At 48.3% G+C, this 17,513-nt stretch overlaps 1 protein-coding gene and 24 non-coding genes across 25 annotated transcripts; 1 reads left to right on the top strand and 24 right to left on the bottom strand.

The window, feature by feature from the left end:
- Window positions 1-5,279: 5,279 nt before the first annotated feature.
- Window positions 5,280-7,541, top strand: LOC129183312 (uncharacterized). The gene is made up of 2 exons (XM_054780417.1): window positions 5,280-6,879; window positions 7,380-7,541. Exon 1 carries the CDS (start codon window positions 5,316-5,318, stop codon window positions 6,318-6,320), a length of 1,005 nt encoding a protein of 334 aa, XP_054636392.1. The 5' UTR covers window positions 5,280-5,315; the 3' UTR covers window positions 6,321-6,879; window positions 7,380-7,541.
- Window positions 7,542-7,557: 16 nt separating this feature from the next.
- LOC129184536 (5S ribosomal RNA) lies at window positions 7,558-7,676 on the bottom strand. Its single transcript, XR_008571908.1, has one exon. It is a non-coding gene; the product is annotated as a 5S ribosomal RNA (ribosomal RNA).
- Window positions 7,677-7,971: 295 nt separating this feature from the next.
- LOC129183951 (5S ribosomal RNA) lies at window positions 7,972-8,090 on the bottom strand. Its single transcript, XR_008571357.1, has one exon. It is a non-coding gene; the product is annotated as a 5S ribosomal RNA (ribosomal RNA).
- A 300-nt stretch (window positions 8,091-8,390) lies between these two features.
- On the bottom strand, window positions 8,391-8,509 carry LOC129184349 (5S ribosomal RNA). Its single transcript, XR_008571729.1, has one exon. It is a non-coding gene; the product is annotated as a 5S ribosomal RNA (ribosomal RNA).
- Window positions 8,510-8,809: 300 nt separating this feature from the next.
- Window positions 8,810-8,928, bottom strand: LOC129183832 (5S ribosomal RNA). Its single transcript, XR_008571242.1, has one exon. It is a non-coding gene; the product is annotated as a 5S ribosomal RNA (ribosomal RNA).
- Window positions 8,929-9,228: 300 nt separating this feature from the next.
- LOC129184265 (5S ribosomal RNA) lies at window positions 9,229-9,347 on the bottom strand. Its single transcript, XR_008571651.1, has one exon. It is a non-coding gene; the product is annotated as a 5S ribosomal RNA (ribosomal RNA).
- Window positions 9,348-9,642: 295 nt separating this feature from the next.
- Window positions 9,643-9,761, bottom strand: LOC129184347 (5S ribosomal RNA). Its single transcript, XR_008571727.1, has one exon. It is a non-coding gene; the product is annotated as a 5S ribosomal RNA (ribosomal RNA).
- Window positions 9,762-10,056: 295 nt separating this feature from the next.
- Window positions 10,057-10,175, bottom strand: LOC129184346 (5S ribosomal RNA). Its single transcript, XR_008571726.1, has one exon. It is a non-coding gene; the product is annotated as a 5S ribosomal RNA (ribosomal RNA).
- Window positions 10,176-10,470: 295 nt separating this feature from the next.
- LOC129183679 (5S ribosomal RNA) lies at window positions 10,471-10,589 on the bottom strand. The gene has a single exon (XR_008571093.1). It is a non-coding gene; the product is annotated as a 5S ribosomal RNA (ribosomal RNA).
- A 300-nt stretch (window positions 10,590-10,889) lies between these two features.
- On the bottom strand, window positions 10,890-11,008 carry LOC129184345 (5S ribosomal RNA). The gene has a single exon (XR_008571725.1). It is a non-coding gene; the product is annotated as a 5S ribosomal RNA (ribosomal RNA).
- A 295-nt stretch (window positions 11,009-11,303) lies between these two features.
- LOC129183831 (5S ribosomal RNA) lies at window positions 11,304-11,422 on the bottom strand. The gene has a single exon (XR_008571241.1). It is a non-coding gene; the product is annotated as a 5S ribosomal RNA (ribosomal RNA).
- Window positions 11,423-11,722: 300 nt separating this feature from the next.
- LOC129184254 (5S ribosomal RNA) lies at window positions 11,723-11,841 on the bottom strand. The gene has a single exon (XR_008571640.1). It is a non-coding gene; the product is annotated as a 5S ribosomal RNA (ribosomal RNA).
- Window positions 11,842-12,136: 295 nt separating this feature from the next.
- On the bottom strand, window positions 12,137-12,255 carry LOC129183950 (5S ribosomal RNA). Its single transcript, XR_008571356.1, has one exon. It is a non-coding gene; the product is annotated as a 5S ribosomal RNA (ribosomal RNA).
- Window positions 12,256-12,555: 300 nt separating this feature from the next.
- On the bottom strand, window positions 12,556-12,674 carry LOC129184344 (5S ribosomal RNA). The gene has a single exon (XR_008571724.1). It is a non-coding gene; the product is annotated as a 5S ribosomal RNA (ribosomal RNA).
- A 300-nt stretch (window positions 12,675-12,974) lies between these two features.
- Window positions 12,975-13,093, bottom strand: LOC129184242 (5S ribosomal RNA). Its single transcript, XR_008571628.1, has one exon. It is a non-coding gene; the product is annotated as a 5S ribosomal RNA (ribosomal RNA).
- Window positions 13,094-13,388: 295 nt separating this feature from the next.
- LOC129183427 (5S ribosomal RNA) lies at window positions 13,389-13,507 on the bottom strand. The gene has a single exon (XR_008570845.1). It is a non-coding gene; the product is annotated as a 5S ribosomal RNA (ribosomal RNA).
- Window positions 13,508-13,807: 300 nt separating this feature from the next.
- On the bottom strand, window positions 13,808-13,926 carry LOC129184343 (5S ribosomal RNA). The gene has a single exon (XR_008571723.1). It is a non-coding gene; the product is annotated as a 5S ribosomal RNA (ribosomal RNA).
- Window positions 13,927-14,221: 295 nt separating this feature from the next.
- Window positions 14,222-14,340, bottom strand: LOC129183645 (5S ribosomal RNA). The gene has a single exon (XR_008571060.1). It is a non-coding gene; the product is annotated as a 5S ribosomal RNA (ribosomal RNA).
- Window positions 14,341-14,640: 300 nt separating this feature from the next.
- Window positions 14,641-14,759, bottom strand: LOC129183829 (5S ribosomal RNA). The gene has a single exon (XR_008571239.1). It is a non-coding gene; the product is annotated as a 5S ribosomal RNA (ribosomal RNA).
- A 300-nt stretch (window positions 14,760-15,059) lies between these two features.
- Window positions 15,060-15,178, bottom strand: LOC129183426 (5S ribosomal RNA). Its single transcript, XR_008570844.1, has one exon. It is a non-coding gene; the product is annotated as a 5S ribosomal RNA (ribosomal RNA).
- A 300-nt stretch (window positions 15,179-15,478) lies between these two features.
- LOC129183593 (5S ribosomal RNA) lies at window positions 15,479-15,597 on the bottom strand. The gene has a single exon (XR_008571007.1). It is a non-coding gene; the product is annotated as a 5S ribosomal RNA (ribosomal RNA).
- A 295-nt stretch (window positions 15,598-15,892) lies between these two features.
- Window positions 15,893-16,011, bottom strand: LOC129183828 (5S ribosomal RNA). The gene has a single exon (XR_008571238.1). It is a non-coding gene; the product is annotated as a 5S ribosomal RNA (ribosomal RNA).
- Window positions 16,012-16,311: 300 nt separating this feature from the next.
- On the bottom strand, window positions 16,312-16,430 carry LOC129184342 (5S ribosomal RNA). The gene has a single exon (XR_008571722.1). It is a non-coding gene; the product is annotated as a 5S ribosomal RNA (ribosomal RNA).
- Window positions 16,431-16,725: 295 nt separating this feature from the next.
- On the bottom strand, window positions 16,726-16,844 carry LOC129183827 (5S ribosomal RNA). The gene has a single exon (XR_008571237.1). It is a non-coding gene; the product is annotated as a 5S ribosomal RNA (ribosomal RNA).
- Window positions 16,845-17,144: 300 nt separating this feature from the next.
- Window positions 17,145-17,263, bottom strand: LOC129184230 (5S ribosomal RNA). Its single transcript, XR_008571617.1, has one exon. It is a non-coding gene; the product is annotated as a 5S ribosomal RNA (ribosomal RNA).
- Window positions 17,264-17,513: the final 250 nt, after the last annotated feature.

Here is a 17,513-nt window from a genome sequence, read left to right as displayed (position 1 = left end):
TGAAGCCACTGAGGACTGTTGATATTTTTTATTTTCCATGAACCTGAATTCAGCGAATTTGTTTGTGTGTATGTAAAATAAGTTTCATTTGCCTTTCTATATTGTCACTAGATGAAAGTGAACACACTGGCTACAATGGCAGACAGTGAGGCTGGTAAGGGATTGCTTACCTATGATGACAGTGTTCATACAAGTCTTGGGCGAGGTCGGGGTTTGGGAGGTTATGCAACTCCACTTAAGGGTGTTAGTATGGTGGGTCACCCAGTTTTATCTTCCACTCGCGCGAACCATGATAGCCTCACACCAAGACAGCATGAACCTAAGTCTGTCACTAGTTTTACAGGCATGGGGAGGGGAGTTGGAGTGGTTGGTCTCAGTACACCATGTTTAACCCACATGCACGCTGATGCATCTCCTCCCAGGCAACAGTGGTTTGATGGAAGCAGCAACTCCCCCGACATAGGAAGCCTTATAACACAGTTAGCCCACCAAATTGGTGAGAACATTGCTAATCAGATACAGAAGACTGCAGGTAGTCAGAATGACAAAAGTACTCCCACATCTAGTGCAAATATAGCCGAGGCCCATCCTGAGTTAAATATGACTGGAATGAAGTTTGTGATGCAAGCTGATGTCAAAGAGCCACCACATTTCAGGGGTGATGGAACTGATAAGCACACAATACATGAATGGGAAGAAATTATGGATGTCTATTTGAGGAAAAGGGGCATTCCAACACATGAACACTCACAAGAGGTAACGTCGAAACTGATGGGAAAGGCTCGAGATGTTGTAAAGGTCACACTCCGCAGTATCCCTTCTTTAAAGCCTGCTGAAGACCCCAAGCTTGTTTTTGATATTCTTAAGCAGCATTTCAGTGAGGTAACATATTCGACAATGCCCCTTGCAGATTTTTACAACACATTACCTCTGGCAGGAGAAGGTCCAATGGATTATTGGATCCGCCTGAACAAAGCAGTGGATGTGGCTGATGAGTGTCTAAGGAGACAGGGTAGGAATATTGAGGACCCTGCTCATGAAGTCACCATGATGTTTGTAAAACACTGTCCTGACACTGCACTCTCAAGTGTTCTCAAGTGTAGAACAGCAGAGAAATGGACATCACATGAGATACAGGAACACCTCATAGAACATCAGAGAGAGGCCAAAACAAAGACCCAAGGTAAAATGCGTCGCCCATCACCGCACAGGCAGGTAGGGGCCCATGCTCAGATTTTAACCCCGGAAGGTGTAACTGTCGAAAAGGTGAGGGAGTTCACTGTTGAACAGAATGCGACAGGGCTGTCGTCCACTTCTCCAGCAGAGAATACTTGCATTCAGTCACTCATCGGCTTGCTGGATCGTGTGTTGGAGCAGAAAGTCCATACAGTAGTGGCCACAGAACCTAGAAGGGAACAATCACGTGTCTTTCAAAGGATTTGTAAAGTCTGCCAGGCCATGGATCATTCCACCACAATGCATTGCAGGCAGGAAAACCTTTGCATGAGCTGTTTCAGACCAGGTCACTGGAAGCGAGAATGCCGACAGCGTAGGTCAAGACAGAACGGCCTACCCAATCTGACTCAGTCTCAACCCAGAGATGGACAAGGTGCGTCATCTTTAAACCACATGGCTCACATATAGAGAGGGGACGTGTGAGCACCAAAGAAACAACCCTCAAATGTGTTGAAGATTTGAAGGAAGTGTATGCCAATGTATGTAAAATGATACCAAATGATTGCACAGTCATAGTTCAAAACATCCACAGAGTTGACCCGTATGGCGAGTTATTTCATGCTGCAGTGACAATCAATGGTTCTGTTCAGTTGCGAGGACTGCTTGATTCTGGATCAATGGCTTGCACAATAAGTGAAGTGGCAGAACAGAAACTTGTATCAGAGAACATCCTGACGCAACAGCAAGAAATGACACAGCGTGTTATCCTTGTCGGCTGTGGGGGAGTACAGGTGACTCCAAAGGGCATGTATGACTTGGAAGTGGAATTGTATGGAGTTAAGTGCATGGTTCCAGTCCTGGTAGTTGCGGGACAGAAAGATGAGATCATCATAGGCACTAACATGTTGAAGTATGTAGTCCATCAAATGAAGAACGATGATGATTATTGGAAACTTATCTCTTGCAATGTACAGGAGTCTGCAGAGTGTGAGCAGTTTCTGGAGATGATGGCTAACCTGACAAGGTGGAGAGGGACTGATGTACCAGATAAAGTGGGCACAGTTAAGTTGACCCAGGCAGTAACACTACAGCCTAAACAGGAATACCTGTTGTGGGGTCGGTTGCCCAGTAATGTCCCAATGTCACCTGGTAGCACGGTGGTGGTGGAACACACAACTGCTAAGTGTGTCCCGCGAGGCATTGTTATTGGCAGAGTGGTCACACCTTTGTGGGGAGATGGTTGGACTCCCATGAAAGTGACCAATATCACTGAAAAACCCGTCACTTTGAAAAGAAACTGTAAGATAGCAGATGTTTCTCCATGCATTGCCGCTGAAGACTTCACACTGTTTCAAGGCTCTTGTCAGGGAAAGAAGGACACAGATGAAGTAAAGCATGATCAAAACAACATAAGTACTGCTACTACTGACCCGAAACAGAAGTTGAAGAACCTTGGCTTGGGAGATGTTGATGTTGATAGTTGCCAGGTGAGCCACTCTACTAAAACTCAACTGCTGGAAATGCTGGAGCGATATGAGGATGTTTTCTCAAAACATCCCCTGGATTGTGGTGAAGCCAAGGGTTTTGTGCACAGAATTCGACTCACAGACGACCGTCCTTTCCGCCTCCCATACCGCAGAGTCCCTCCAGCTCATTATCAAAAACTGCGCCAAGTCCTCACTGAGATGGAAGAGCAGGGAATCATTCGAAAATCATTGAGTGAATTTGCCTCCCCTCTAGTGATGGTGTGGAAAAAGAATGGCGACCTCCGAATTTGCACAGATTTTCGATGGCTGAATGCAAGGACCATTAAGGATGCTCACCCTCTGCCACATCAGGCTGACTGTTTGGCTGCCCTTGGCGGGAACTCTGTCTTCAGCACTATGGATTTAACATCAGGGTTTTATAACCTGCCCATGCACGAGGAAGACAAGAAGTATACCGCCTTCACAACACCACTGGGCTTGCATGAATATAACAGGATGCCGCAAGGCCTTTGTAATAGTCCTGCATCCTTTATGAGAATGATGCTGAGCATTTTTGGGGACTTAAACTTCAGCAGTTTGCTATGTTATCTTGATGATCTGTTAGTCTTTGCCCCATCGGAACAAGAAGCACTCATGAGGCTGGAGATCGTCTTCCAGAGATTAAGAGAGCACAACCTTAAGTTGAGCCCAAAAAAATGTCACCTGCTCCGAAGGTCTGTGAAATTCCTTGGCCACGTCATTGATGGAGATGGAGTCGCTGTTGATCCTGATAAAGTGGAAGTCATTGTCAAAATGGCAAAGAAAGATTTGATGGAGGATGATGGATGCACACCTTCAATTCGAAGAGTAAAGTCATTTCTAGGGATGGTATTTTACTACCAACACTTCATACCAAACTGCTCTTCAATTGCAAAGCCTCTGTTTGCTCTCACCGCAGGTCAAAAACGGAGGGGAAAGGTTGGTAAAATAAATGGAAAGTCAGGAGTCTTCAGAAAGCTTAAACCGGCTGACTGGACTGATGATTGCAACTCTGCCTTTGTCAGTCTCAAAGAGAAGCTTTTGAACTGTGTAGTCCTCACTCACCCAGACTTCACTAAACCGCTGATCCTGTCCATCGATGCCTCGCTCGATGGTCTTGGGGCAGTTTTGTCTCAGATACCGGAGGGAGAGACCAAGGCTCGTCCAATAGCCTTTGCAAGCAAGACCCTCACTGGCTCACAAAAGAGGTACCCTGCCCACCGCTTAGAATTTTTAGCATTGAAGTGGAGTGTTTGTGAAAAATTCGGCCATTGGTTGAAGGGTCACTGTTTTACAGTATGGACTGATAATAACCCTCTGACGTACATAATGACGAAACCGAAACTCGATGCGTGCGAACAACGGTGGGTGGCCAAGTTGTCCCCATACACCTTTAGTATCAAGCATATCCCCGGAACAAAGAATATCGTGGCAGATGCTTTAAGTAGAGATCCATTTACCCGGTCAGTGAGTCAAAGGCTGATCAGTGAGTCATATGAGAACCTCTTGGCAGAGGCTAATGGGACAAAGGAAGGAGGAGTGCAGGATGTTTTTCGGTGCAAAGTTCAGTGTCTTCAGACAGATGATTCTGGTCATGTCACCCTGGGTGTCACTTCGTCTGATGTAAAGTCCATGCTCGAGGCTCACATTGACTGGGAAAAGGCCGCAGAAACGCGGGCCGTTCAGTTTATCAAGGCTCTTCCCCAGATGGTGCCCTCAGGACATGACACACTGTCAGCTCTGTCCTCAGAAGAGCTCAGGCGCAGTCAGGAGACAGATCCAGACATCCAGGAGGTCCTGCTATCTGTGGCGCGCGGAAAACAGCCATCTAGGAGGGAGAGAAGTAGGTTAGCTCCTAAGGCACGAGCACTATGTAAGCAGTGGCACCATCTGAAAATCCAAGATGGCGTCCTGTATAGACTCATCAGAGATCCATTGACCAGACACACAAGGTACCAGTTTGTCCTACCTGCTATTTGGAAGACCAAGGCTCTCTCTGGTGTGCATGACCTTGCAGGTCATCAAGGGCAAGCCAGGACCCTACACCTCGCCAGACAACGTTTTTTCTGGCCGCAAATGGAAAGAGACATTAAAGAATATGTGAAATGCTGCCAGCGATGTATTCTCGCTAAAACCCCTGAACCAGCTGCACGGGCTCCTTTGGAGAGCATCCACACTTCCGCACCCATGGAGTTGGTGTGTATAGATTTTTGGAGCGCTGAGGACAGCAAACAGAGATCAGTGGATGTTCTGGTAGTAACGGACCACTTTACTAAGATGGCCCATGCTTTCCCCTGTGTAAATCAGACGGCAAAACAAGTTGCAAAGAAGTTGTGGGATAATGTGTTTTGCATATATGGTTTTCCCGAGCGGATCCATTCTGATCAGGGAGCCAATTTTGAAAGCAATCTCATATCAGAACTTTTCAATCTTACAGGGGTGGCAAAGTCACATACAACAGCATATCACCCCATGGGAAACGGACAAACTGAGAGGTTCAATAGAACGCTTGGCAGTATGATACGTTGCTTGCCATTAGCAGCCAAACAGCATTGGGCACAGCAGATACAAACCTTGACTTTTGCTTAACATGCCACAGTGCATGAAACAACTGGATATGCTCCATTTTATTTGATGTTTGGTCGAGTTCCGAGACTCCCAGTCGACATGGTCTTCAAGCAGGTATTGAAGGATGCCAATGTGGTTGACAGCAGATCTTATGCCAGCAAACTTATGACAAATCTTCATGAAGCTGCTGCTATTGCCCAGAGACATGCACGAAAAGAGCAGCTACATCAAGCTGATGGTTACAACAAAAGGGTCCGGGGCACTTGTCTGCATGTTGGAGATAGAGTCTTGCTTGCCAACAAAGCAGAAAGGGGAAAAAAGAAGTTGGCTGATAAGTGGGAACCAACAATTTATACAATCATTGATTGCAATCCCCAAACCCATATCTACAGAATCGAAGATGTGACTGGGAAGACCAAAGTTGTGCATCGGAACTTGATACTGGACGTGAGCTTTTTACCATTCCCTAACCAGACCAGTGCAGAAGCTGAGTCAGTTGCCTTAGATGGGAACGGTGGGTCTCCGTATAGGCCACCCAGCACTTTGAATGGTCTGGCAGAAGAAAACTCTGTGGATAGGACTCGATCATGGCTGCGATGGTCATCTAATGCTGACAGTGAGTCACTAGAAGAGGAAATGGAGTCAGAACAAGAGAATGACATGTCATGTTTTCCAATCAGAGACGCTGGTCACATGATGTGCGAAGACTCCCAGACCGACTCTGTAGTTGACAGGAGCGTGGGACAAAGTGAGGAGGTCTCATCGTTGAAAGACTCACCCAGTCCTAGTGGATTTTCGGAGTCACAGGTAGTCATTGATTATAAGGGCCCCTTGACAGGAGTCCCTAACATGAGAGAGACAGGGTCTTGTGACATCTTGCCCGCAACAGTGAGTGGTGGTCTTCCACCAGCCCAAGATTCAGGGCCTGAGGGTCGTGTTGTTAGGACACGTACGGGCAGGGTTGTTAAAGCAGTTAACAGATTGATAGAGAATATGGTGCAGAAGCCACTTTCCAAGGGTTTAGTGGAGGGGTTTAGTAGGAAATCTCAATCCTTGTTGAATTTGTTCTGATATGGCTATAAACCCATGGCAATACTGTAGTTTTGTACTTTGTTTGGTGGTGACATGTTCACGACAGTGGTATTTAGTGCCAAGATCTTATGTGGAGTAAAAGGCTCCACATTCACTAGGAGAAACAGCAGCCTGATCAACTCCTGTTCTCTCTGAGCTTATTTAGTAAGTAGCTTTCTATGCTGTATTAAGGACTGTGATTGCAGAGGTCATCTTGGTTTGGGTATGTGTGAACATTGTATCCCGTGATATGGGTTGATTTATTGCATGCTGTTATCTTAAAATGTTTAGGATTTTGGCGAAATTAAGGAGGGGTGAATGTAACAGATGCGGAAAAAAACATGTATTATCATGTCTGTAATGTTTTTGTTTATGGGTTAATTTCTCCAAAATCCCTACTTTGTGATTTGTTTTGGTTTCTTCTTAAGTTATAATTTAACATCTGTAACTTTATTTTCGTATTTCCTTTGCCATGGTATGAGCTTTTATTTTGAAGGCTCAGGGGATGTCATACTGTTGCTCACGTCGTCAGTCAGTCCATGTTTGTGCTGGCTGACAGGTACGTTGGTGTGGGAGCAACTAAGTTTTGTAATAACATTTCAGTGGTTAAAATATTGCTTTATATTAACCTAATGGGACCCCTGTTGTTACTTATTTATGTTTCTTTAATAATATGTCGTGTAGTGTGGTTTTGGGGGTGTTTTTGACTGTGGGAGAGCAAGCTAACTAATTAGCTATCAGCCACGTTTTTCTCTTATTGGGGGTGGGGTGTGCGTGAGCGTGCATTGTGCTGAATGTGCCTTGTTCTTGTATAGGCCTGTTGCTGTTGAGGAGCTCACGTGCATGTCCTCATTGTATATTCCACCACACTGCAGGTATATTGTTTTACATTGAATGATTTATTTCTTTTATTCCGTTTCTTGTGCTTCAGTTATGTGTATTTAAGTTAATGGAATTGCATTATTGTTATGTATTGTATTTATTTCATGTCATTTCATGACCTTTGTTATTTACTTTACTTTCTTTACATTTTGAGTCCATGTTTGTGCTGGCTGACAGGCCTGTTGCTGTTGAGGAGCTCACGTGCATGTCCTCATTGTATATTCCACCACACTGCAGATTCCACCATACTGCAGGAATAAACTCCTGTTCCAAAGCCATCTCTGTGTCCCTTCATCGTGCACCAGAACACAACGCAGTATAGCCGGGACCTGCGGATACACTGGCAGCCCGGCTACACTTACAGCACCTGGTATTCCCAGGCGGTCTCCCATCCAAGTACTAACCAGGCCCGCCCCTGCTTAGCTTCCGAGATCGGACGAGATCGGGTGTTCTCAGGGTAGTATGGCCGTAAGCCGGAAAGCTCTCTGAAAACTTTCCTTTTAAAGACGACACTGGTCAAACTGCGCTTCTGCAAACGGTCTCGGATGTGTGTGCACACTTTGCTGCTCGTATGGTTTTTCTGGCTGTTTTGTGCCACCGGTCGCAGCCACAGCCAGCCTATAGGCCTGTTTGAACTTCACAGCAGAGAGACAAATAGATGGATGTTCCTCACATGAGGGCAAAATAAATACTCTTCCTCCATTCAAAGTGATGGCGTTTTCCAAGAAGTGGGAAACAGCGCCCTCTGCTGAACGCCAAGAGCCTAAAAAGCTTACAGCACCTGGTATTCCCAGGCGGTCTCCCATCCAAGTACTAACCATGCCCGCCCCTGCTTAGCTTCCGAGATCGGACGAGATCGGGCATTCTCAGGGTAGTATGGCCGTAAGCCGGAAAGCTCTCTGAAAACTTTCCTTTTAAAGACGACACTGGTCAAACTGCGCTTCTGCAAACGGTCTCGGATGTGTGTGCACACTTTGCTGCTCGTATGGTTTTTCTGGCTGTTTTGTGCCACCGGTCGCAGCCACAGCCAGCCTATAAGCCTGTTTGAACTTCACAGCAGATAGAAAAACACTGTAGATGGATGTTCCTCACATGAGGGCAAAATAAATACTCTTCCTCCATTCAAAGTGATGGCGTTTTCCAAGAAGTGGGAAACAGCGCCCTCTGCTGAAAGCCAAGAGCCTAAAAAGCTTACAGCACCTGGTATTCCCAGGCGGTCTCCCATCCAAGTACTAACCAGGCCCGCCCCTGCTTAGCTTCCGAGATCGGACGAGATCGGGCGTTCTCAGGGTAGTATGGCCGTAAGCCGGAAAGCGCTCTGAAAACTTTCCTTTTAAAGACGACACTGGTCAAACTGCGCTTCTGCAAACGGTCTCGGATGTGTGTGCACACTTTGCTGCTCGTATGGTTTTTCTGGCTGTTTTGTGCCACCGGTCGCAGCCACAGCCAGCCTATAAGCCTGTTTGAACTTCACAGCAGATAGAAAAACACTGTAGATGGATGTTCCTCACATGAGGGCAAAATAAATACTCTTCCTCCATTCAAAGTGATGGCGTTTTCCAAGAAGTGGGAAACAGCGCCCTCTGCTGAAAGCCAAGAGCCTAAAAAGCTTACAGCACCTGGTATTCCCAGGCGGTCTCCCATCCAAGTACTAACCAGGTCCGCCCCTGCTTAGCTTCCGAGATCGGACGAGATCGGGCGTTCTCAGGATAGTATGGCCGTAAGCCGGAAAGCTCTCTGAAAACTTTCCTTTTAAAGACGACACTGGTCAAACTGCGCTTCTGCAAACGGTCTCGGATGTGTGTGCACACTTTGCTGCTCGTATGGTTTTTCTGGCTGTTTTGTGCCACCGGTCGCAGCCACAGCCAGCCTATAAGCCTGTTTGAACTTCACAGCAGAGAGACAAATACTGTAGATGGATGTTCCTCACATGAGGGCAAAATAAATACTCTTCCTCCATTCAAAGTGATGGCGTTTTCCAAGAAGTGGGAAACAGCGCCCTCTGCTGAAAGCCAAGAGCCTAAAAAGCTTACAGCACCTGGTATTCCCAGGCGGTCTCCCATCCAAGTACTAACCAGGCCCGCCCCTGCTTAGCTTCCGAGATCGGACGAGATCGGGTGTTCTCAGGGTAGTATGGCCGTAAGCCGGAAAGCTCTCTGAAAACTTTCCTTTTAAAGACGACACTGGTCAAACTGCGCTTCTGCAAACGGTCTCGGATGTGTGTGCACACTTTGCTGCTCGTATGGTTTTTCTGGCTGTTTTGTGCCACCGGTCGCAGCCACAGCCAGCCTATAGGCCTGTTTGAACTTCACAGCAGAGAGACAAATAGATGGATGTTCCTCACATGAGGGCAAAATAAATACTCTTCCTCCATTCAAAGTGATGGCGTTTTCCAAGAAGTGGGAAACAGCGCCCTCTGCTGAACGCCAAGAGCCTAAAAAGCTTACAGCACCTGGTATTCCCAGGCGGTCTCCCATCCAAGTACTAACCAGGCCCGCCCCTGCTTAGCTTCCGAGATCGGACGAGATCGGGCGTTCTCAGGGTAGTATGGCCGTAAGCCGGAAAGCTCTCTGAAAACTTTCCTTTTAAAGACGACACTGGTCAAATTGCGCTTCTGCAAACGGTCTCGGATGTGTGTGCACACTTTGCTGCTTGTATGGTTTTTCTGGCTGTTTTGTGCCACCGGTCGCAGCCACAGCCAGCCTATAGGCCTGTTTGAACTTCACAGCAGAGAGACAAATAGATGGATGTTCCTCACATGAGGGCAAAATAAATACTCTTCCTCCATTCAAAGTGATGGCGTTTTCCAAGAAGTGGGAAACAGCGCCCTCTGCTGAAAGCCAAGAGCCTAAAAAGCTTACAGCACCTGGTATTCCCAGGCGGTCTCCCATCCAAGTACTAACCAGGCCCGCCCCTGCTTAGCTTCCGAGATCGGACGAGATCGGGCGTTCTCAGGGTAGTATGGCCGTAAGCCGGAAAGCTCTCTGAAAACTTTCCTTTTAAAGACGACACTGGTCAAATTGCGCTTCTGCAAACGGTCTCGGATGTGTGTGCACACTTTGCTGCTTGTATGGTTTTTCTGGCTGTTTTGTGCCACCGGTCGCAGCCACAGCCAGCCTATAGGCCTGTTTGAACTTCACAGCAGAGAGACAAATAGATGGATGTTCCTCACATGAGGGCAAAATAAATACTCTTCCTCCATTCAAAGTGATGGCGTTTTCCAAGAAGTGGGAAACAGCGCCCTCTGCTGAAAGCCAAGAGCCTAAAAAGCTTACAGCACCTGGTATTCCCAGGCGGTCTCCCATCCCAGTACTAACCAGGTCCGCCCCTGCTTAGCTTCCGAGATCGGACGAGATCGGGCGTTCTCAGGATAGTATGGCCGTAAGCCGGAAAGCTCTCTGAAAACTTTCCTTTTAAAGACGACACTGGTCAAACTGCGCTTCTGCAAACGGTCTCGGATGTGTGTGCACACTTTGCTGCTCGTATGGTTTTTCTGGCTGTTTTGTGCCACCGGTCGCAGCCACAGCCAGCCTATAAGCCTGTTTGAACTTCACAGCAGAGAGACAAATACTGTAGATGGATGTTCCTCACATGAGGGCAAAATAAATACTCTTCCTCCATTCAAAGTGATGGCGTTTTCCAAGAAGTGGGAAACAGCGCCCTCTGCTGAAAGCCAAGAGCCTAAAAAGCTTACAGCACCTGGTATTCCCAGGCGGTCTCCCATCCAAGTACTAACCAGGCCCGCCCCTGCTTAGCTTCCGAGATCGGACGAGATCGGGCGTTCTCAGGGTAGTATGGCCGTAAGCCGGAAAGCGCTCTGAAAACTTTCCTTTTAAAGACGACACTGGTCAAACTGCGCTTCTGCAAACGGTCTCGGATGTGTGTGCACACTTTGCTGCTCGTATGGTTTTTCTGGCTGTTTTGTGCCACCGGTCGCAGCCACAGCCAGCCTATAGGCCTGTTTGAACTTCACAGCAGAGAGACAAATAGATGGATGTTCCTCACATGAGGGCAAAATAAATACTCTTCCTCCATTCAAAGTGATGGCGTTTTCCAAGAAGTGGGAAACAGCGCCCTCTGCTGAAAGCCAAGAGCCTAAAAAGCTTACAGCACCTGGTATTCCCAGGCGGTCTCCCATCCAAGTACTAACCAGGTCCGCCCCTGCTTAGCTTCCGAGATCGGACGAGATCGGGCGTTCTCAGGATAGTATGGCCGTAAGCCGGAAAGCTCTCTGAAAACTTTCCTTTTAAAGACGACACTGGTCAAACTGCGCTTCTGCAAACGGTCTCGGATGTGTGTGCACACTTTGCTGCTCGTATGGTTTTTCTGGCTGTTTTGTGCCACCGGTCGCAGCCACAGCCAGCCTATAAGCCTGTTTGAACTTCACAGCAGAGAGACAAATACTGTAGATGGATGTTCCTCACATGAGGGCAAAATAAATACTCTTCCTCCATTCAAAGTGATGGCGTTTTCCAAGAAGTGGGAAACAGCGCCCTCTGCTGAAAGCCAAGAGCCTAAAAAGCTTACAGCACCTGGTATTCCCAGGCGGTCTCCCATCCAAGTACTAACCAGGCCCGCCCCTGCTTAGCTTCCGAGATCGGACGAGATCGGGTGTTCTCAGGGTAGTATGGCCGTAAGCCGGAAAGCTCTCTGAAAACTTTCCTTTTAAAGACGACACTGGTCAAACTGCGCTTCTGCAAACGGTCTCGGATGTGTGTGCACACTTTGCTGCTCGTATGGTTTTTCTGGCTGTTTTGTGCCACCGGTCGCAGCCACAGCCAGCCTATAGGCCTGTTTGAACTTCACAGCAGAGAGACAAATAGATGGATGTTCCTCACATGAGGGCAAAATAAATACTCTTCCTCCATTCAAAGTGATGGCGTTTTCCAAGAAGTGGGAAACAGCGCCCTCTGCTGAACGCCAAGAGCCTAAAAAGCTTACAGCACCTGGTATTCCCAGGCGGTCTCCCATCCAAGTACTAACCATGCCCGCCCCTGCTTAGCTTCCGAGATCGGACGAGATCGGGCATTCTCAGGGTAGTATGGCCGTAAGCCGGAAAGCTCTCTGAAAACTTTCCTTTTAAAGACGACACTGGTCAAACTGCGCTTCTGCAAACGGTCTCGGATGTGTGTGCACACTTTGCTGCTCGTATGGTTTTTCTGGCTGTTTTGTGCCACCGGTCGCAGCCACAGCCAGCCTATAAGCCTGTTTGAACTTCACAGCAGATAGAAAAACACTGTAGATGGATGTTCCTCACATGAGGGCAAAATAAATACTCTTCCTCCATTCAAAGTGATGGCGTTTTCCAAGAAGTGGGAAACAGCGCCCTCTGCTGAAAGCCAAGAGCCTAAAAAGCTTACAGCACCTGGTATTCCCAGGCGGTCTCCCATCCAAGTACTAACCAGGCCCGCCCCTGCTTAGCTTCCGAGATCGGACGAGATCGGGCGTTCTCAGGGTAGTATGGCCGTAAGCCGGAAAGCGCTCTGAAAACTTTCCTTTTAAAGACGACACTGGTCAAACTGCGCTTCTGCAAACGGTCTCGGATGTGTGTGCACACTTTGCTGCTCGTATGGTTTTTCTGGCTGTTTTGTGCCACCGGTCGCAGCCACAGCCAGCCTATAAGCCTGTTTGAACTTCACAGCAGAGAGACAAATACTGTAGATGGATGTTCCTCACATGAGGGCAAAATAAATACTCTTCCTCCATTCAAAGTGATGGCGTTTTCCAAGAAGTGGGAAACAGCGCCCTCTGCTGAAAGCCAAGAGCCTAAAAAGCTTACAGCACCTGGTATTCCCAGGCGGTCTCCCATCCAAGTACTAACCAGGCCCGCCCCTGCTTAGCTTCCGAGATCGGACGAGATCGGGTGTTCTCAGGGTAGTATGGCCGTAAGCCGGAAAGCTCTCTGAAAACTTTCCTTTTAAAGACGACACTGGTCAAACTGCGCTTCTGCAAACGGTCTCGGATGTGTGTGCACACTTTGCTGCTCGTATGGTTTTTCTGGCTGTTTTGTGCCACCGGTCGCAGCCACAGCCAGCCTATAGGCCTGTTTGAACTTCACAGCAGAGAGACAAATAGATGGATGTTCCTCACATGAGGGCAAAATAAATACTCTTCCTCCATTCAAAGTGATGGCGTTTTCCAAGAAGTGGGAAACAGCGCCCTCTGCTGAACGCCAAGAGCCTAAAAAGCTTACAGCACCTGGTATTCCCAGGCGGTCTCCCATCCAAGTACTAACCAGGCCCGCCCCTGCTTAGCTTCCGAGATCGGACGAGATCGGGCATTCTCAGGGTAGTATGGCCGTAAGCCGGAAAGCTCTCTGAAAACTTTCCTTTTAAAGACGACACTGGTCAAACTGCGCTTCTGCAAACGGTCTCGGATGTGTGTGCACACTTTGCTGCTCGTATGGTTTTTCTGGCTGTTTTGTGCCACCGGTCGCAGCCACAGCCAGCCTATAAGCCTGTTTGAACTTCACAGCAGATAGAAAAACACTGTAGATGGATGTTCCTCACATGAGGGCAAAATAAATACTCTTCCTCCATTCAAAGTGATGGCGTTTTCCAAGAAGTGGGAAACAGCGCCCTCTGCTGAAAGCCAAGAGCCTAAAAAGCTTACAGCACCTGGTATTCCCAGGCGGTCTCCCATCCAAGTACTAACCAGGCCCGCCCCTGCTTAGCTTCCGAGATCGGACGAGATCGGGCGTTCTCAGGGTAGTATGGCCGTAAGCCGGAAAGCTCTCTGAAAACTTTCCTTTTAAAGACGACACTGGTCAAATTGCGCTTCTGCAAACGGTCTCGGATGTGTGTGCACACTTTGCTGCTTGTATGGTTTTTCTGGCTGTTTTGTGCCACCGGTCGCAGCCACAGCCAGCCTATAGGCCTGTTTGAACTTCACAGCAGAGAGACAAATAGATGGATGTTCCTCACATGAGGGCAAAATAAATACTCTTCCTCCATTCAAAGTGATGGCGTTTTCCAAGAAGTGGGAAACAGCGCCCTCTGCTGAAAGCCAAGAGCCTAAAAAGCTTACAGCACCTGGTATTCCCAGGCGGTCTCCCATCCAAGTACTAACCTGGTCCGCCCCTGCTTAGCTTCCGAGATCGGACGAGATCGGGCGTTCTCAGGATAGTATGGCCGTAAGCCGGAAAGCTCTCTGAAAACTTTCCTTTTAAAGACGACACTGGTCAAACTGCGCTTCTGCAAACGGTCTCGGATGTGTGTGCACACTTTGCTGCTCGTATGGTTTTTCTGGCTGTTTTGTGCCACCGGTCGCAGCCACAGCCAGCCTATAAGCCTGTTTGAACTTCACAGCAGAGAGACAAATACTGTAGATGGATGTTCCTCACATGAGGGCAAAATAAATACTCTTCCTCCATTCAAAGTGATGGCGTTTTCCAAGAAGTGGGAAACAGCGCCCTCTGCTGAAAGCCAAGAGCCTAAAAAGCTTACAGCACCTGGTATTCCCAGGCGGTCTCCCATCCAAGTACTAACCAGGTCCGCCCCTGCTTAGCTTCCGAGATCGGACGAGATCGGGCGTTCTCAGGATAGTATGGCCGTAAGCCGGAAAGCTCTCTGAAAACTTTCCTTTTAAAGACGACACTGGTCAAACTGCGCTTCTGCAAACGGTCTCGGATGTGTGTGCACACTTTGCTGCTCGTATGGTTTTTCTGGCTGTTTTGTGCCACCGGTCGCAGCCACAGCCAGCCTATAAGCCTGTTTGAACTTCACAGCAGATAGAAAAACACTGTAGATGGATGTTCCTCACATGAGGGCAAAATAAATACTCTTCCTCCATTCAAAGTGATGGCGTTTTCCAAGAAGTGGGAAACAGCGCCCTCTGCTGAACGCCAAGAGCCTAAAAAGCTTACAGCACCTGGTATTCCCAGGCGGTCTCCCATCCAAGTACTAACCAGGCCCGCCCCTGCTTAGCTTCCGAGATCGGACGAGATCGGGCATTCTCAGGGTAGTATGGCCGTAAGCCGGAAAGCTCTCTGAAAACTTTCCTTTTAAAGACGACACTGGTCAAACTGCGCTTCTGCAAACGGTCTCGGATGTGTGTGCACACTTTGCTGCTCGTATGGTTTTTCTGGCTGTTTTGTGCCACCGGTCGCAGCCACAGCCAGCCTATAAGCCTGTTTGAACTTCACAGCAGATAGAAAAACACTGTAGATGGATGTTCCTCACATGAGGGCAAGATAAATACTCTTCCTCCATTCAAAGTGATGGCGTTTTCCAAGAAGTGGGAAACAGCGCCCTCTGCTGAAAGCCAAGAGCCTAAAAAGCTTACAGCACCTGGTATTCCCAGGCGGTCTCCCATCCAAGTACTAACCAGGCCCGCCCCTGCTTAGCTTCCGAGAACGGACGAGATCGGGCGTTCTCAGGGTAGTATGGCCGTAAGCCGGAAAGCTCTCTGAAAACTTTCCTTTTAAAGACGACACTGGTCAAATTGCGCTTCTGCAAACGGTCTCGGATGTGTGTGCACACTTTGCTGCTTGTATGGTTTTTCTGGCTGTTTTGTGCCACCGGTCGCAGCCACAGCCAGCCTATAGGCCTGTTTGAACTTCACAGCAGAGAGACAAATAGATGGATGTTCCTCACATGAGGGCAAAATAAATACTCTTCCTCCATTCAAAGTGATGGCGTTTTCCAAGAAGTGGGAAACAGCGCCCTCTGCTGAAAGCCAAGAGCCTAAAAAGCTTACAGCACCTGGTATTCCCAGGCGGTCTCCCATCCAAGTACTAACCAGGTCCGCCCCTGCTTAGCTTCCGAGATCGGACGAGATCGGGCGTTCTCAGGATAGTATGGCCGTAAGCCGGAAAGCTCTCTGAAAACTTTCCTTTTAAAGACGACACTGGTCAAACTGCGCTTCTGCAAACGGTCTCGGATGTGTGTGCACACTTTGCTGCTCGTATGGTTTTTCTGGCTGTTTTGTGCCACCGGTCGCAGCCACAGCCAGCCTATAAGCCTGTTTGAACTTCACAGCAGAGAGACAAATACTGTAGATGGATGTTCCTCACATGAGGGCAAAATAAATACTCTTCCTCCATTCAAAGTGATGGCGTTTTCCAAGAAGTGGGAAACAGCGCCCTCTGCTGAAAGCCAAGAGCCTAAAAAGCTTACAGCACCTGGTATTCCCAGGCGGTCTCCCATCCAAGTACTAACCAGGCCCGCCCCTGCTTAGCTTCCGAGATCGGACGAGATCGGGCGTTCTCAGGGTAGTATGGCCGTAAGCCGGAAAGCGCTCTGAAAACTTTCCTTTTAAAGACGACACTGGTCAAACTGCGCTTCTGCAAACGGTCTCGGATGTGTGTGCACACTTTGCTGCTCGTATGGTTTTTCTGGCTGTTTTGTGCCACCGGTCGCAGCCACAGCCAGCCTATAGGCCTGTTTGAACTTCACAGCAGAGAGACAAATAGATGGATGTTCCTCACATGAGGGCAAAATAAATACTCTTCCTCCATTCAAAGTGATGGCGTTTTCCAAGAAGTGGGAAACAGCGCCCTCTGCTGAAAGCCAAGAGCCTAAAAAGCTTACAGCACCTGGTATTCCCAGGCGGTCTCCCATCCAAGTACTAACCAGGTCCGCCCCTGCTTAGCTTCCGAGATCGGACGAGATCGGGCGTTCTCAGGATAGTATGGCCGTAAGCCGGAAAGCTCTCTGAAAACTTTCCTTTTAAAGACGACACTGGTCAAACTGCGCTTCTGCAAACGGTCTCGGATGTGTGTGCACACTTTGCTGCTCGTATGGTTTTTCTGGCTGTTTTGTGCCACCGGTCGCAGCCACAGCCAGCCTATAAGCCTGTTTGAACTTCACAGCAGAGAGACAAATACTGTAGATGGATGTTCCTCACATGAGGGCAAAATAAATACTCTTCCTCCATTCAAAGTGATGGCGTTTTCCAAGAAGTGGGAAACAGCGCCCTCTGCTGAAAGCCAAGAGCCTAAAAAGCTTACAGCACCTGGTATTCCCAGGCGGTCTCCCATCCAAGTACTAACCAGGCCCGCCCCTGCTTAGCTTCCGAGATCGGACGAGATCGGGTGTTCTCAGGGTAGTATGGCCGTAAGCCGGAAAGCTCTCTGAAAACTTTCCTTTTAAAGACGACACTGGTCAAACTGCGCTTCTGCAAACGGTCTCGGATGTGTGTGCACACTTTGCTGCTCGTATGGTTTTTCTGGCTGTTTTGTGCCACCGGTCGCAGCCACAGCCAGCCTATAGGCCTGTTTGAACTTCACAGCAGAGAGACAAATAGATGGATGTTCCTCACATGAGGGCAAAATAAATACTCTTCCTCCATTCAAAGTGATGGCGTTTTCCA

This window comes from Dunckerocampus dactyliophorus, chromosome 6 (genome assembly GCF_027744805.1).
Source record: "Dunckerocampus dactyliophorus isolate RoL2022-P2 chromosome 6, RoL_Ddac_1.1, whole genome shotgun sequence".
Taxonomy (NCBI): domain Eukaryota; kingdom Metazoa; phylum Chordata; class Actinopteri; order Syngnathiformes; family Syngnathidae; genus Dunckerocampus; species Dunckerocampus dactyliophorus.
This window is presented reverse-complemented; position numbering and strand designations above follow the sequence as displayed.

Bases quoted from the DNA above. Each gene is read 5' to 3' on its own strand.
- LOC129183312 (XM_054780417.1), top strand. From the start codon at position 5,316: ATGTTTGGTCGAGTTCCGAGACTCCCAGTCGACATGGTCTTCAAGCAG.